Consider the following 18,204-nt stretch of genomic DNA (forward strand, 5'->3'; position numbering starts at 1 on the left):
GCAATGTAGATCTAGCCAAAATGTTTTTTAAAAAGGTGGCTTCAGAGCAGGCTAGGGTTGCTTGTGCTGAGTTTTTGCGCTGTTGCACTTGGAGAGCCTGATACACTATGCTGTAGCCACAACATATGTTAGGTATCTGTAGGAGTTCTCTTGTGCATTGTGTAATGCTATATTATACTGTATTGTAGTTGCTTGCATGTCTACATGCTTGCCAGCTTCAAAATTAAAGGTAATGTACACAGCTCATTTGCAGCACCCCTGTGCAGTCACTTCCCTCTGTTTGTTTTTTTTAAATTTTCTTATAATTTATAGATTTATTTTCTCCTTCTCCATGTCATTTTCAGCATCAGTTGCCCTGTGTCCTGGATGAATATAAGGAGTTTATCTTTCTTTTTGTCCCCTGAAGCAGATGAGGTGTAAAACATGCCTTCAGGAGGCAAGCAGTCACAGAATCACTGAATGACAGGGGTTGGAAGGGACCGCTGGAGATCAGCTAGTCCAACCCCGCTGCCAAAGCAGGGTCACCCAGAGCAGGTTGCACAGGAACACGTCCAAGCGGGTTTGGAATGTCTCCAGACAAGGAGGCTCCACCACCTCCCTGGGCAGCCTCTTCCAGTGCTCTGACACCCTCAAAGGAAAGAAGTTCCTCCTCATGTTTAGATGGAACTTCCTGTGCTCAAGTCTCTGCCCGTTACCCCTTGTCCTCTCACTGGGCACCACTCAAAAGAGCCAGGCCCCATCCTCCTGACCACCCGCCCTTTAAGTATTTAGAAGCATTGAAAAGATCCCCCCTCAGTCGTCTTTTTTCCAGACTAAAAAGACCCAAGTCCCTCAGCCTAGTCCTAAAGACATTACTTATCCTGCCTCTTCCAGACAAACAGTGATAGCCTAAACATCTGCAGAAGAGCATGTGGACCCCAAGACAAGATGCAGTATGCGTGCCCCCACTGTTCATGTCGGGTGTGGCAAAAGACTCTGCAGAGTTCTGTGCCACCGTGGTCCAGCGTCTGTTCAATTCAGTCTGGGCTACTCTGTTCCATGCTCCAAGAAACAGAGGTCTTATTCTATGCACCGTGCTAAATACTTGTGGCTGTTTTAATAGTGTAATCGTCATCTTGGTGTTTCCATGCACTGATTTTTGTGGTGTTACATTAGCAAATGTAATATTGCACTAAGGTATTCTTCTCACCTTTTAGTATAGGAGGTACATTTGATTTAAACATGCTTAGCCAAAGAACACAAGATTGTATTTTGTTCTGGTTTAGGTCATGTTTAGGTAGAAAAGACAGATATTAAGTCTCTGCCAATGCTGGTCCCATGTTACAGTCCCCTGCAGTTTGCTTGTTTAAGAACAGGGCTGACTTATTAGGCCACAGAAGGCTGCCAGAAATATTAATGACTCTTTGAGAGAGTAACCCGAAAGACAGACTTGCAAGCTGATGCCACGGTATCTATTATTGGCAGAAATACAATCCTTCCAATAATAAATGAGCTCTTAACATCTGTCAGGTTGCTTGTTTTCTCAGGGGCCTGGTGATTGGGTTGCATGCAATAACATAATGGCCTTCTGAGGACCCTATGTCAAAATTAATGGTTTCATCAGCTTGCAAGAACAACTAAATAATTGGGCACACCTGGGACTGTCCTAAAGGGCTCCTTTATGCTTAGCGAATTCTTTCTATCTGGTTCCAGTAAAATGTGGATCATCAAAACCTGCGTGTTGCAGAGTGGGTCAGAGAACTTATTTTGATGGACTGTTTGGAGCGTGTGAGAGCTTGAGCATAGGTATCAACAGCATAAGTAAGCATCAGGAATGGATGAGGAATCAACTTTTAGAAAAAGCGATATAAGGCTTTACTAGTTATATATTGAATACTTTATAGGGGATTGGCCTGGCAACCTAGCAGCTATGCAGCAAGGTGTAAGGGCAAAGTTAAGTTGTTCCCGTTTTGGATGCAACCTGTGTTTGAAGCCTAAATGTTAGGACCTGTTGCTATGGAAGGAAGTCAGTATTGCCTCAGCCTTCAGTAGCATACTCTTTAGAAAGTTACTTTATATTTTGCTGTACTCTCTATTAGACTGGTTACGTTGGGCAAATAACTCTTAGTGGCTGACAGCAGCAATAGAAATTTTTTCAGATGTTGTAGTTTAAGGTGTGTTTTCTTTTTCTGCCTAGAGACTCAGTAAATTTTCATCTCAAATTTTGGTGACATAGATGACCGGTTAAGCCCTGAAAAATGTGCTTTCAATGTTTCTGCAAGAATGGCTGAGCTCCTAAATTATTTGGCAGTCTCCAAAAATTTCTTTGCCTCTCCTAATGCGCAGTATGATAACAACCTCGTACTCTCTTGCTAAGCCTGTAGTAGTAGTGAATCATCTACCTGATTCAGAACACACTGGAATTAACAGCAAGTCTGTGAATTTCAATTACCTTAGGTATTAAGGGATAGTTTATGTACAGTCTACTACAAAATTTCTCATTGTAGGAGGCCAAGACAAACATGTATCTATGAAATAGATCTTTAGGAGTAAATACAATGCCTAGTAAATTGCTTGTGTAAAGGGAAGGTCCCCAGCCATTCCAGGGGCCTGCTTCCCAGTCTGGTCCACAAGCATTGCTGGCACAATGCGGCAGTAGCGTCTTTCTTGCCGTCTTTCCTCTTGTAGAAGTCTCTCGCCAGAATATCCCTTTGCACTGAGCTTCAGATCACCATGCCTCTGCTGCTGCTAGTTGCTTCTGTTTAGTCACTTTGCTGTGCAAAGTCTAATTCTGCCTTCCTCTGTCCATGACCAGCGTAGGCTTTCATGTCCTCTGAGTCTCTCAGAGGACAAGATTGGGAGGGCAACGCTGCTCATGAGGGCCTTTGAGAAAGGTGAGAAGCTGAAGTGAGTTGAATTCAGAACAGATAGATACGCTTCTTTTTTAACAGACATTGAGAACAGATTTTGTTCAACAGATTTACCTGTTGCTGTCTTTCACTTGAAGTGATTGTACATCAAGGAATGCCAGTTTTGGTTTTGTTTTGTTGGTTGCTTTTTCCCCTAAGAGACCTATCTTAGCTCCAGAATTTATGTGTCTGGTGCAGAATTTGCTGTGTGCAGTTCTTTGGGTTAGGTGGGGAGTCAGATTTGATTATTTTAATACTAAGTTTTAGCCATTTTGGAATATCTAGTAGCTTGAGCACCTCTCTTGCTTTTTTTTTAGTGACTGGAACATTGCCAGTTTAAATAACTTTGTACATCTATTTGAAAGCATGTCTCTGTGTATGACAGCTGTTTAATCCTTTACGCTTTTACAGTCTTTTTTTTAGAAATGCAGCCAACTTGCTAATGTGTGTACTGTGACTTTTGAATGTTTGTTTGGGTTTGATACCTTATTTTGATTTGCTAATTGTGGAGAATTAAAAAAATCTTTCTAATGGTTTTGGAGGTTGGGTTTATTCCTTTTTTTTCTTCTTTTTTTTTTTTTAATTTGAAAGTGTGTTTATAAATGCACTAGGGAATCCTAGTTAGGCAGTATTGAGTAACTTTCTGTTCAGTATAATGGCATTAATGTTGAGCCACCTGATTGATCTCCATGCAGTGTCTGTTCAAAAGAGTGCACGGAATAATGCTGGGAGTTAAGTAGCCTACCTTTTCTGAGACCTAAAAATCTGCAGTTCACCTCACTTATGAGTCACTACCCTAAAATGAGTACACCATTCAGCACCCTTTATGAATCGCTGATGGGTTTGGATGTAAAGACCTGTACAAGAGCAAAAGTACTTATTGCATAATAACAGAAAGACCTAGAAATGGCATTTTTTGTTAAAAAGAGAGGATGGTTTAATTGCTTGGGCCATGGTTATGAGCAGTAAAGACTAAGAAAACAAGAACAGCATTTGGGAGTGTTGCTTTAGGTCTCCAGGACCTTGCAATTTGGGTCTCTAAGCTCCTTACAATTCTGACCTCTCAGTGGAAACCATACATTGTGCTATGCTGTGCTGTGGTATACTATGCTCTGGTTGTTATTCAATGTGTATGTAAACTTGCAGCAGTAATTATGTATGCTCTGTAGAAGGAGAAGCTGAAATGGGCTAAAATGCATGTTTTAAAACTAGGAACTTCTTTCCGCGAATACGCTGCCCCCCTTACTGGTGGTGGTCAGGACAAACTCTTTCCCAATGTGAAGAATGAGTAGTTTTTAATTCTTTTTGTCCTTGCAGGTCAAGCCAGTTACTCACAGTAGAATCACAGTGTCAGCACGGTTTCGAAAACCACTCCAGGAGCCCTACACTATTTTGTAAGTAGAATTTTCAGGTAGTGAACTGCCATTTGGGGGTGGGAGGGGTGGTGTCTTAACTTCAGATGAGTTTTGTTTAAAATGCACCTTCAAATTATTTTACTTTGCTTTATTTCAGCTTGATTGCTAATGGAGACCTTATTAGCCCTGTAACGCGCCTCCTCATTCCCAGGAGAACACTGAATCACTGGGATCATGTTCTCGAAATGGTTACAGGAAAAGTTACCCTCAGAAGTGGAGCTGTTCACAGGTATCAGGAAGCTGAATGTTTGCAAGATACATTTGATACGTGTAGATAGGTTTTTAAAACTCCATAGGTAGATATAATAGATCATTCCACTGTAAGAAAATTAAAATACATCAAAGAGCCACAAAATGGAAGTATGTTGAGTCCAAGTAACCTTCAGGTTTCATTTCAACTGTTTTTTAAAAAAAGAAAAGTCTCAATTTGTTTCAGGTGTCATTTCTTGATTAAATATTTAGTTAGCAGGCACGTAATAATACAATAATAATGCAGTATATTTAGTATTAATAATTAAGCTACATGTCAATAAAATAAATGAGCCTGGTAAAGTTGGTGAAGATGTTTGGAATGTGCAATAATAGATGTGATCCACATTATCTTTTAATCTTGTTAGTTTTGTAAATTCATTGGGGTAAACAATTTCAAGGAAAATATTATAGATTCCTGGGTTTTTGAAGACCTGTGCTATGGCTAAGATGTACTTTATGCTCAGCCTCCTAATAAGAGCCAAGGCCAAATCCAGTATCTCAGCTGGTCTTGAGTTGTTGTGGTGTAGGAACAGGAGGTGACCTTTTGGATAGGTAAATTTCAGTTCCTTAAGGCTTTTACAATGTAAAATAAGCTCTCTAAAATAGGATTTGGTAGTTGTTGCAAGTTTTAGAGCAAAATGATCTGTGCAGTTTCCATGAGAAACATTGCAGTGTAAGTGGGCTGCAAAGGTGTGTACTGGCAAATTACTGACATTCCAGTGTTGCCCCATGCAGAGCACGTTACAGAAATATGTTCCTCAGATGGGAAAGAGCCTTTTGTGGAAAATCATTCTTCACAGCTTATGCAATGTCTCAGACTAAGCTTGCAAAATCTTTCTCTAATCAGTGAAGATAAAATAGTCTTTCATTTCTTCTGATCACTTTCCCAGAGCTGATTCAGACGATAAAAGATTAAGGTAAATGTGTTGACTATAGCTCTCATCTAATTTTTCCTCTCAGCCTTGTGTTTCTTCGCTCCTATTATCTGGCTACTTAGCACTTCTACTTGCAGTAAAGTAAACCTACACACTTGTTGCAGCTTTCTGGATATGATTCTCAGCTAGTATAACTCGGAAGTGAGCGAAGTAACAGCTGTTTACAACATACCAATTCTTTCTGATCTCAGGTTGTTTAGTGATTTAAATACCTTTCACGTTTTATTCTCGTTACTTGGTGTCATTCCTTGGTGAAACTGAATGATGCTTCCACGTATGAAAGCATAAATCATTCCGTACATAGTTAGGATTGCTTTTGAGAAGTTCCCTCCAGTGCTCAGTTTTAATCCCTTAAAAAAACCATAATGTACATGACATTTTGAATTATTTAATGTTTTCCTTTTTCTGGTTTTCTATTAACCCAGTTTTCATTTTCTTTTCCTTAAAATGCTAGGAATACATATTAAATCCGTTGGTAAAGTGATCGTTGTTCTTTAATAAGTTACACATTAATTGCTGAGGTTTACTGAAAGTATGTTAGCATTAGGGGAGGTCCTATAAGACCACTGATGCTGGGAACATATAATTTCTCATTAAAGAAGGTTAAGTGGAATTACAAGAACCTGCATTATGTATATGGCAGGTTTTTTTTTCCATGTTATTAAAAGACTTACAAAGCTGCCAAGTGTTAAGCAGTTTTGCATGTGGCTTTTTGAAAAACAGTTATTGATCATCCCCATCACAATAGGAATTAAGTAAGAAATATAAGAGAGGAGACAATGAGAAAGAAGCTTTTCTGCTTGCCAGATTGTACATGGAGATGGGGTACAGTAACCTGATGGGCATGTACCTGGTGTATCGGCAACTGGGAATTTAGAGATGTTGGTCCCACAAGTTGCGTCTTTGCTGTCTCCTTTGTCAACCTGTCTACTGGCTTTGTTTTGGGTGCCACTTTTTGGCTTGGATTCAGGAGGGAAAATGGGAGTCCACTGACATTCCACAGGACAAGCCTTAGGTCATCCCCCAGTGACCAGAAGAAGAGACCACAAGGACATCTTTGTTGCATGATACTAGCCAGAGAGAACCCAGCAGGTCTTTGAATGGTTGTGGCCAGGTGGGTGGGTAGAAGGCTTCAGAAGTAAGTGTCACAAAACTTGTGTGATGCTTGTTAAGTCAATAGTTATTTATTTGCTTTAAGTTCAAATTTTTTTACATGAATTTTTAATTTCACTTTCATCTTCAGTGACTGATTATGTTTGATTCAGTTATTACGGTTATTATTTTCAAGGCGAAAAATACAACTAGGGACTGCCAGATATTTGTCCATAACATTTTTGGGTGTTATATTAAGCAAACAACTTTTGTGCATTACGTATAATATTAAAACACAAGCAAAGTGAAAGACTGGGAGCAAAAACCCCGCAGTCATGTTTGTATGTACCCTTATATACCTGCAGCACCATATGAATATATAAACAGTTCTTAAACTGTGGTACACTGATTTGCTGTTTTTTCCCTCAAGTTCCACAAAGCAAAATGTAATCTAGCAAAACACAGCGAGATTAACTCCGAAATAGGCTTCTTGCTGATTTTTAGATTGCTTGTTTTATTTTCATTGTTTGTGTGTAACTGATGTCATCTTTGTGGTAGCAAACCATAAATTGCTCTTTGAATTTCACATTTCTGCAGGCTGTGAAATTTCACATTTCTACTATGCCTGTGAAATGTTTGCACTAAAAAGTAAATACGAGAAGTAAAGAGAGGGGGCTTCAGAGTTAGCATACGTCTTTGCAAGGAAGCAGCAATGTGATCAAAATTTTAAAAAGCTAAAATTTCATCTTTGAGAATGTTCGGTCTTTGCACTTAGAAAACCAAGGTGCTTCACTATGGCAGGAGGCACCTAGAAAATCAAGGGGAATATAAGAAAGACATGGACACACTGGAGCAAGCACAGCAAAAGGCCATGAAGATGAAGAGCCTGAAGATACCTGTCATGTGGGGAGGGCTGAGAGAGCTGGAACTCTGCAGCCTGGGGAAGAGAAATTCAGGGGATCTTATTAATGTGTATAAATACCTGGTGCGAAGGAGTGAAGAAGTTGGAGCCAGACTTTTCTCAGTGATGACCAGTGATAGGACAAGAGGCAATGGGCAGAAACTGAAATACACGGAAGTTCCACTTGAACAGAAAGAAAAAGAAAATTTACTGTAAGGATCATCAAGCACTGGAACAAGTTGCCCAGAGAGGCTGTGGAGTCTCCATCCTTGCAGTTATTCAAAACGTAGCTGGACACAGCCCCAAGCAACCTACTGTTGTTGCTTTTGATCTGCACGGGGTGGTTGGACTAGGTGGTCTCCAAAGATCATGTCCAACCTCAGCTATTCTGTGATTCCTGCTTCTGTACACTGCATCTTCTTTTTTTCTGTGTTTATTCAAGGCTCTGTGACCATGTGTATGAACTTAAAAGCAACTTTGTGTCTATTAAAATGAAAAATTTTGTACTTTATAAGTGAGGGATGTTCTCAAGGCAGGCTCTTGATATTCTTCCTAAAAGGTTGATTGTATAGCTGTATAACCAATTTATATCTTCTTGCATTGTGCTGAAATTTATGAATAACACATATAGTAGCTCCCGTAGAAGGCTTCTAGAGAGGCAATTAAGATGGCCATTCAACATTCCTGCATTTAAGACTTAAATGCAAAACTGTTAATGTTGACTTTTTAATTAAATATAAATATTGTTGTTTTGGAATATGCTCAATGGGAAAGAGATTATTTAATATTGGATGTTTCCTCCTCCTTCATTGTTTTGACCATCCTTAAATAAAATCAGAAACTTGACAATGAAATAATTGGGATAGCATAGAAATAATTTGTGGACTGCCCCTGCACCCTTTGCTGCCCTCAGTCCCTGTTGGATTTCTGCCTTCTTGGTAAAGTGTACAAACAGAAGTTATTGTGGTAAAAATCTACCTGGTGTAATAGACACATTAATTATTGGTATTGTAGGTGCCTAAGATACACAGCTTCTTGTTATAATGTATTACTGTATTTCCTGCTACTTCCAGCCTTACCCCATCAAGTACAGCCATGTTCCAACCTTCTGATCTACACAATATAACAATATAAGTGCAATGTGATCAACTTGGTCTGCATTAGGTGGACAGGTTCTGGGTTTTCAGTCGTGGGGCCCTGAATGCCCTGTTCTTCCCAGGTTATTGCATAGTGCCAAGAGCACAAGTGGGAGGCGGAACTTGGTATGAGAGGGATCAGGAACTGAGGGAATAGATCCCTTCAAAAGCATCAGGGGAAAGACATTAAAGACCTTCTAAGTACAAACCAATTTATTTCATTTTAGAAATTATGAGAGTATTTCATCTGTCATAGTGCTTCGTACTTCGTTAGCTTTATATAAACTGTGATTTAGGTCATTGTTTTGCTCTGTCTTTCCTTGTCTTTTGTTTTTTATGTAGTGACTGATCATTGCATGGCATGCGCTGTACTTTGTTGGGTTTCATATATGGAAATTCAACATGATTTAGTAGGTATAGATTAACATAGCTTTCAACATTTAATACACTTAACTGAATGTTAAGGTTTATAATATTAAACGTTTTCATATTTTTCAGACTTTACACTTTAGATGGAAAACTTGTTCAGAATGGGTCAGACTTGGAGAATGGGCAAATTTATGTTGCAGTGGGTAGAGAAAAGTTTAAGAAGCTGCCGTATGGTGATCTGCTGTTTAGCAAATCTACAACGAGAAGGCCTCAGGGGTAAGTTCTATAGGTGTGTGATTTACTTCTCACGGGTGTGTGTGTGACAATTTATTTACAAAGTACCACCAGTAAAGTACAAAATCATCATTCCAAGAACAAGGAATGGATGGGTTAGTATGGATGCAATACTTTGTTGACAACATCTGAGAAAGCTGAGGTAACAAAAACAAAAGAGAAAATGGAAATTCAGCAGACTGTTTCACCTCATAAACATGCCATTGATCATGTATCACAAAATTACGGTCAGAAAAAGCGTTATTTTGACTTGGCTTAATTTGGTTTTTTTTCCTGGGATACAAATGTGTACAACTGAATGAGATAAGGTGCAGCCACACCAGTCTAGATCTGCTCTTGCTTGGTAATGTTTTGTGGAATATGTAGTCCCTTAAGAATGCTTTATGTTGGGGTCTATTTTTTATAGGCTTGAATTATCACATAATAGAGTCCTAAACTGGGTGTCCATAAGGAGAAGCTTGGGCTTCTTGTATCTTTGGAAAACATAAAAATTGGCAGCCATTTCATTGAAATAAACTGGAAGAAATGGAAATTTGTACCACAAATTGGTGTAATTTAGAGAATTTTCCCCATATTCTGCATATAAAGTGAAGTGTAATTTATATATATATATATTTTATTTTTTAATGAGCAACTGTAGACAATGTGAATAACTTGAAAGTATTTTGGGAAATAGCATTTGCAACAAATGAATTAAAGGACAGTGAAAAGCTGTGTTGATCAATCGATGTAAACCAAGTTCTATTGAAATTGCTGGAACTTTTCATTATAATAGTTGTAAGGATCTTTCATGCTAATTCACTGAATACTGCTCGGCTAATTTTCTGTGTATAAAGTATGCATTGTGGGGAAGTGTAATGCATTTGTTCAAATAAGTTAATGATTATGCCTTTAAATATAGTCTAGTGAACTGAAATGTGTGATTCTTAGTAAAAATGTGCAATGAATAAAACAATTAACTCTGTTGCCGTAGCCGACTTGTTGTTACATGACTTGGTTATAAATATATAGTGTCTATGATAGTGAACGTGTACACTATTCTAAGATATGCCCTATTTCTGCAGTTCCAAAGCCTCTGTACTACCTCCAGTTGTGGGATCTCGAAAGTCTAAAGGCAGTGTAAGTATCTAATGCCATAATAAAGTTTGTTTCTAATTTTGTTTAATTCCGGTAGATGGAAAGTCTCTGCCCTTTGGGTTTTAATTAAATCAGAAGAGAAAAAATACACAGCCACCTGGTGGTGTGCTTATTAAAGCTTGATGAATCTGTAGCTATTTGCAGTGTCAATTAGACAAAAGAAATCCGAGAAAATATTATTGCAATAATGGCTGCTTTATTTTTTATAAAATCTTCCATAGCAAAGATCAACTGCTGCCTTGAGGTCTTTTACATAAACTTTGTCAGCTATCTTTGTGTATTTGTTTATTTATTTATTCAAATTCTACACCTAAAGGAAAAATGCAGAACTTTTTACAAAATGTCTTTCAGAAAATGGTGTTTCTGCATGCTGAGTCTGAATAAGGCCCTAAAAGAGTTTCCTATCTGGTGTGTTTTGTCCTAGCTAACAATTAAATACAGAGCTTGTGCCTTCACTGCTTTGTATCCTGTATAGCTATTTATATGCGTACAAAATGAGTCCACTGTGGATTTAAAACAGTGTCAAATCAGATTATAAGTGTCTGTTTGCACTGATTCTGTACAAGTGCAGTTTACTGTACAAGTACAAGACAGTGGAGAGTCAGACTCAGTCTGTCATTGTAATTGTGGTAGTTGATCATGTCCATTCACTGTTAACAAAGCAAAAACCCCTGAAGCCACTAAACAAAGTAAGCAATGAAACATACAAGTCTGTTCCATTCTGTTGAAATTTAGTGGAAGATAAAACCTCAGTAAAGAACATACTTTCAAGTGGTGTTTGTTTTTTAAAACATGAACTTTGCAATTCTGTCATTTGTAAAAATAACTCATGAACAGTTTTAACTTCTTGCCTCTTCTACTATTGCTTAACAACATGTACAGAAAATTATTTGATGTTCACTTTTTATCCCATTGGGATTGTAACACACTGATAACAAGTGTCAAAACTTAAGGAGGCAGGAATATGTACTACTGCTCTTAAATATCTGTTGCAACACTTGAACTGGTATAAATCATGCTATTGTTTGCTTCAATTTGATATCTACACTTTTTTACCATTATTGCTTGGGAGTAAGTGTCTCCAGTTTGAATAAGAAAAACCTGAAATATTGCCATGCCCTCATTTCTCTTTATAGACAAAGGATAAATGGTAGATTTGAGGCTATTGGTAGATAAATGATCAATTAGATGGTAAAAGCTAGATGGTATTTAAGTAAGATGTTTTAAACAGAACTGATTTCTTCCGGTTATGTGAAAACTAGAAGAATCATATAAAAATATAATAACGCATGTGAGTTTTTCTTAAAGAGATGCAGGATTTTGTTCAGGACTTATTTTTCTGAAAGATTTTAATTTTATATAGTATTACCTTTTAACTTTAGCAGTGAGGTCAAGAGAATTATCCATAACTATTGTACAATGAAAGGCCTTTCTGGTGGTGGGCAAGTTCTAAAATGGCATGAGTTGTTCATGCAGCTACAGTAAGCAAAACAAAGAAGTAGAATACATTCATCTTCTGTGTTTCAGCTAAGACCGTGATAGGGTGAACAGTTCCAGACACTGATAAGGTTTTCTGCCCTATCTGCTAGAGTGTTTTGTTGTTATATGGAGTGTTTTGACGGAACTGTATTAAGAAGAAACTGTTAGACTGGCAAAAGTACGAGGCTGACAGCCTCTGCTGAGAGGCAACGATGAGCGTGTTCAGTTGGTAAAGTCTTTATGCAGCCTAGAGTGATATAAACAGCACCCTAAAGGGTGCTACATACAGTTCAGATTTTTACAATGTTGATTGTGAACAGATTTAGACTGAAAAAAAATGTGTATAAATAATAAAATCTCTGGCTGGTACACCCAGGATCATACATAAATCAAAGCTGTAAAAATAAGGACCAGGTTTTTTCTAGATACGCCACAGAGCAATGAGAGGAAGTGGCTGATGTCCTTGGAGGTGATGTGTGGGCAGACCCCTTTCTCACTGTCCACTTGGCAGTCACAGCGTTACTGACACATGAAGACTGTCGTTCTCTTCCAGCTGCTTTTGACACTTAGATTAATGCCCATGTCTCATTTACGCAGGCAATGAATTATTCAAAAGTTATATGTGTTACGTCTTATGACTTTCCACACATATGTACAGATGAGATACAGCTGTATATCATATGCGTGTATGTATAGATTGACCTAGCCATTCTTTTCACATTATTTTCTTATGATAAATGTGTTAATTTTTTCTGGGACTTGTTAAGGATCATTTAATCAGTCAGATTCTATAGTAAGTTGATGAGATAGTTAGTTACAGTTTTCTAGATAGTTTAAGATATCACTTAACTGTACTGATTTTAAATTAATATGCTTCTTTAACACCTGATACCGATCTTTAGTATTAAAAATGATATTGAAATTAAAAAAACAAATTTTGTCATTTTCGTCAGTGATAATTGTGTACACTCCTTTTCAGGGAAATGATCGGCAATCTAAATCTACCATTGCATCCAGTGACCCAGGGGAAAACAGTTCTTCACCTCAGCTTCCCAAAGGGAAAGACAAAAAAAGCCAGAATCCAGAGGATTCTGTGTCCAGACGACACTTTTCTAACTCTACAAGTGTGAAACAGACAGTAAGAGTAACAGCGTCCACAGGAGTCCTTCAAGATAATGGTCAGTACTGAGATAAACGCTATCGTAGCATAGTGGTTCTTGATCTTCGGTTAAAACAGTGGAATAATATAGTTGTATAGTTCTTGAATTGTCCGTTTACTCTGGCTAACTACATTTACAAACGTTCTTTCTGCTTAGGAAATGTACCTATGCATAACTGCTGCGTTCCTGCCTTTATTTACATACCACAGAAGGCTGTATATAATTTTTAGTATACCTTGGAAGTTAAATTAATATGGTCATATCTTTATGCTTTTTGATAAAAGCGTAATAGAAGACATATTTTGACCATTTCCCCACTGTTCTGCCCTGCAAATAAGTGAAGAAAAGGAGCGGTTCTGCTCAAAGGACACCTTGCTGTCCCTGATGATCCCTGGTTAGCTGCCTAGTTCTGTATAAAAAATGAGTAGGCCCTGGGGGAATAACACAAACACAACTCCAGTTAGCCGATAGCTGCTGAGACTAATCATACAGCCACGCTGCTGGAAGCACTTTCAGAATTTCTCCCTCATGTATGCTGTGGCAGCAATTTAGAAATTTAGTCATAAACATCCTCTTTGAGAAACTGTTTTTCTTATCCTGTGGTGTGATATTCCCCTCCCCCCCATTTTTTTTTAACGGCTAGAAGGCTGTCCCCTCACTACAGGTATTGCTGCCATGCTGGGGTGGCTATTTTGCCTCATTATTAATAGTTACAAAAGTCATTAATACAGGCCAATTAATATCTACCAGGAGAAATAAATTATACTTTTCATAGCATGTGATGTTTCCTCAGCATGTGCTGTTTAAGTGCTAATAATTAAGTGTGCAATAACAAATTGTGGTCTAAAACTTCAGTACATGTCATCCAGTTTTGTACATCTACAATCATGAGTTGTAAATTTACTTTGAGTCAGGAGCAGGTTTGTCAATTTGAGTTTTAAAACATCAATGAAATATAATATTTTGTAATACAATTGTCTTTTCAAGAGTTAGCTTGTTGAATTTCAGGTTTATTTAGTCTGGATTCAAATACCATCGTATCCTTTTGCTGGTAGGTGGACATAATTCTAGCCAACTCTTTTTTTCAGTCAAGTTTTTTTTCTTAATGAAGAATGACGATTATATTATAGTGAAAGTGACTGGAAACATTTGTCCTTTATAACTGATAAAATGACAATATATTCTTCTCCTTGAAATTATCATGGTGTGTCCTCACTTTTTACAGATTGAGCGGTGCATATTAAAAACATGAGGGAGAGACTACCAGAGCTGACCTCTCAGAAGGGGCCTTGCATGCCTGGCTTAGCATTTCTAAAGGCTCAGAATCCTTATGATGCAAAGAATGCAGGGAAAGGATTTTACATTTAGGCTGTTGTCCACCCTGGGTATCTCCAGTCATTGATATGTTTTCCTTTTTTTGGAAACAGATGCGTTGACTTCTGTTTGGAAATGCCGGTACAGAATTCTCTATACAGAGCTCAAAATCCACATATTCTGATCTATTCTCTTGTTCGGAGTACTGAACTGCTCTGAACCTCTACTTATGACTATACAGATCTCAGTCAGACCTCTTACATTAAGAGCAGCCAAGCCGCATAGCTTTTTCTGATAGGTAGAGTGCCATTATGGTGACTTTCTATATGCTATTTTTTCTGGCCTGAGGTTTTTTGTAAGTAAAGTTTCCACAGGTGTTTCCTGGAAGCAAACAAACCCCTCTTGCCAAGGTGAGAGAAATTTGTTCTTTGCCTTTGTTGGCCTTGCATTAGGTTATCGAAGGTTTCTGATTGCTTGCCTTCATTTCCCGGTGGAGGGAAGAGCAGTAGTTTCTCTGTCCTTTCATCAGGCACTAAGAGACAAATCTTTGTTTGGGAGATATTTACCTCTCCATATTTAGCGCTATTGCTTTTCCACCTGCTGACAGTAGTGATTGGAAATCCACTAAGGTTACTGAAGAAGTGACTCCTTGCTTCTCACTTCAGCTTTTCTATACTGTGTGAGTCTTGCATAACTAGGAGAAGCTGTTCAAGGCAGCCAGTTCTCTGGTTTGAGCAAAAGTGTGTGTTGGGAGAAGCTCTCTGTTCTTTCTGTGCTCCTCTGTTTATTCTCCATGCATGAAGACCTGCCAGCAGATGTGGGAATGGGTGGTTTGATGTGTGTGCTGTTCTGCAAGTCTAGATAGACCTAGCTGGTCATGCAGGCAGTTGCTGAGGGAGATGAAGTCTCTAGATTAAATTCAGACAACAGTATGGGATAAGAACTCCAGAGCCACGTAATGGATTTCTGGTGGGGTGCAATCCTTATTCTCAGTGGGTCTCCGTTCCTGAGGAGATGTATAATAAGCAAGTGAGAACTGTTTTCTTTTGCCAAGCACAAAAAGCAAACATGCTGTAAGTCTTTAGGCCAACCATAGTGACAACTGCAGACTTGTGGACATCTACAGACTTACCTTTCCCCAGTTAAATTCCCTAATATTTGTTCAGCCAGATCAAGCGTAAAATATTTCAGGAGGCAGTGGCCTTAAGCTTCTCATCACAAGGCTACTATTCAAAGTGGTTTTCAGCCCTGCTTGTATTTTAACAAGAGATGCATTCTTATTATTACATTATTCTAGTTCAATTTAAATGTATTTCTTTGTCACATTTTCCAAAAAAAAATTAATTATGTTTTATTTATTTATTTATTTATTTATTTACTCCTTCCCTTTCTGGCTCCACTTTTTTTCTGGTACTTTGCAGTAAGTATGATTTTTTTTTTTCTGTTACTAAGAGCAAAATTAGGATGTCCCATTTCCTGCATTTTGCTTTGCAAGCCCTCAATAATAGCACCTAATACCCTATATTTACCATTTCATGTGAGAAACGATATGCAGTTGTTCTGACAGCTTTTAGTGGAACACTTTTTTGCTACTGCGTTTTTCTAAATAAGTCATTTTTCATTGTATGGAAAATATTTTGAAGGGTGCATGGAGCACTGAAGAGAGATCCCACTTGTCCCTTTTCTTTCCCTTTAGTCATTTTGCCTAGAAATTTGTAAGGAAGTGCTTCAGGTCCCTTAAAATCCACAAAGTTTTTTTGTTTGTTTTTGGATTTTTTCCCCTCTCTGGAAGAGGTACAGCTGTGCTTGCTGCAATAGTTTTTGTCACAGCAGCCAAGCAATATATCTGAACCATGTTCTGAGAGAGGTGTGTCTCACTGTAAGAGAGTCTCTGTACACAGTTTATTTTCTGAATTGACTGAGGTCTAACAGACTGGTAGAGGTCCCCAACCTTTTGACAAGAGCTGATGCTGTTGGCAAAACATCTGAGGTTTCTTTTGACTTACTGAAGCAAGTGGCGCGTGTCGCCATTTAAAGAGAAGCAGAAATGTCCTTCTGGAAGTAGATGGCATTTGAGGTGCACTGTTGGAGAGGAGGCTGAGCAGGACTAAGGAAGGGTGCCAATATCTGTTGCTGCTTCTACTGCAGGAAGCAGGCAAAGCTTTTTCATAATCACCCTGTTAACCCAGCCAAACATGAAGACTTTACACTGAGTGCAGTTTCTTTTTGCTTTGTTCTGAAGCATGGTGAATTGGGTAACTTACTTACCCATAGGGTGTCAAAATCTAAACATTCACAATGTTTAATCCAGTGATGATTGTATACAACAACTTTTTAATGTGCTATTGCTGTCAATGTGGCACAAAAATATAGGAAGTTATTTCATACTGAAATAACTAATATGCCAGGAAAAATTTCATGTATTTCATTATTAACATTAAGCACTAAAATGCACCTATAATATTGTTAGTGGTACCTAACACCATTCAATTACTTTGAAACTGAGTGCTTTGATATACTTAGTATGCATTTCCCTGGGATGCAATAAAGTCTTTCAGAGAGATAGGAAATGTCTAGATTGATAGCTACAATTGTTTAAATTTACCCTTATCTTTGAGAATCTCTGGAGACAGCATTTCTTTTCTAAAATATTTTTTTGAAATTATTAGTGTGATGGTAGTTTTACAGCTGGAACTATTCGTGAGCAATATACTAATAGTAGGTTTTGTGTAACTCAGATAATAACTTTTCTAGGTTTTACACGGGCAGGCAGATATTTTATTTTATTTGTTTTCTGTTGAATCCTACAAATGTAAAAGAGGAGCCAACACACCATGCCATGTTTGGTAACCAAAGTCTGTCACTGCATGTTCCTTTTCATTGTTCTTTCCCATGCAAATTAACAGCAGGCTTCCCTCTGGAGAGTCAAAAGCCCTAGGAAGTAAATAACTCCACGTGGATGTGAAGGATTCTTAAATTGCTCTTGCACTTTTTTGCCCATGTTTTTCTGCCTGTGAGAGACTGCGACACTTGCAGGCAAATTTTGGGGAAGGAACTCTTGAAAAATCTGAGCAAAGGTCTTTTTACTCAGGTCTAACCCTGTGCGGGAACTCCACCGTAGTCAGAACTTAGGTAGCTTGTAGTAAAGTAGTTCAAGGAAAATGTACTATACTGACCCCAAAGTGTCATCTTCTACAAAGTTGTTGTCTTCTGAGTGGTTTTTTCGGTGACACCTCAAGATGGAGTGATCTGAAGCACAGGCCAGGCAGGCTGTAGGAGCTGTGAGCTGTTAGCGTGGAGTGCTGCAACTTCAGTATCCTCCTGCCCAGACAACCCCCCGTGTCAAAGACTGCTTTTGACAGAAAGCCAGTTGTACTGTAAAAATATGGGGTTGCAGAGGTCAGCATTACACCATATTTCTGTCCTTTATTGTTTGAAGGGACTGAACTGCTGCGTGATTTGTGATGCTGTTAAACTTACTGCCAAAGGCATATTATTTTGTGACTTGATAGTCTGTTTTGCTGTCAATCAAGTTTGTTTCTTTCTTTCTCATTAGCTGAATGTTTTTCACCCGTGGGACTGTCTGTTGAGTTAAATATAGCACAGGAGCTTGATTAAGTATTTCCACCAAATTATCTATCTGCAGGTGGTAAGTGGAAGTTCTTAGCTGGTTGATGTACATTTTGGAACTGAGGTAGGCGGTAGAGTAGTTCCCTTTGAAAGCTTTCCCTAGAGAAGCTCATCAGTCAAATCAGCTTTATGAGCCCGCTGACTACAACTCTGTCAATGGGGGATCTGAGAAAGAAGTAGATGTGTTGAAGTAAGCAAAGCC

General features: G+C 38.4%; 1 protein-coding gene across 2 annotated transcripts in view; it reads left to right on the top strand.

Moving 5' to 3' along the window:
* The window catches only part of DCDC2 (doublecortin domain containing 2), a 73,875-nt gene that overhangs the window by 18,298 nt on the left and 37,373 nt on the right, over positions 1–18,204 (top strand). For both annotated transcript variants that reach the window (XM_074575795.1, XM_074575794.1), the window contains 5 exons: positions 4,206–4,282; positions 4,401–4,532; positions 9,118–9,264; positions 10,347–10,401; positions 12,878–13,076. In XM_074575795.1, coding sequence (XP_074431896.1) covers positions 4,206–4,282; positions 4,401–4,532; positions 9,118–9,264; positions 10,347–10,401; positions 12,878–13,076 — 610 coding nt within the window. The remainder of the gene's footprint in view (positions 1–4,205; positions 4,283–4,400; positions 4,533–9,117; positions 9,265–10,346; positions 10,402–12,877; positions 13,077–18,204) is intronic.

The sequence above is a fragment of the Larus michahellis genome, chromosome 2, assembly GCF_964199755.1.
Source record: "Larus michahellis chromosome 2, bLarMic1.1, whole genome shotgun sequence".
Lineage (NCBI taxonomy): Eukaryota > Metazoa > Chordata > Aves > Charadriiformes > Laridae > Larus > Larus michahellis.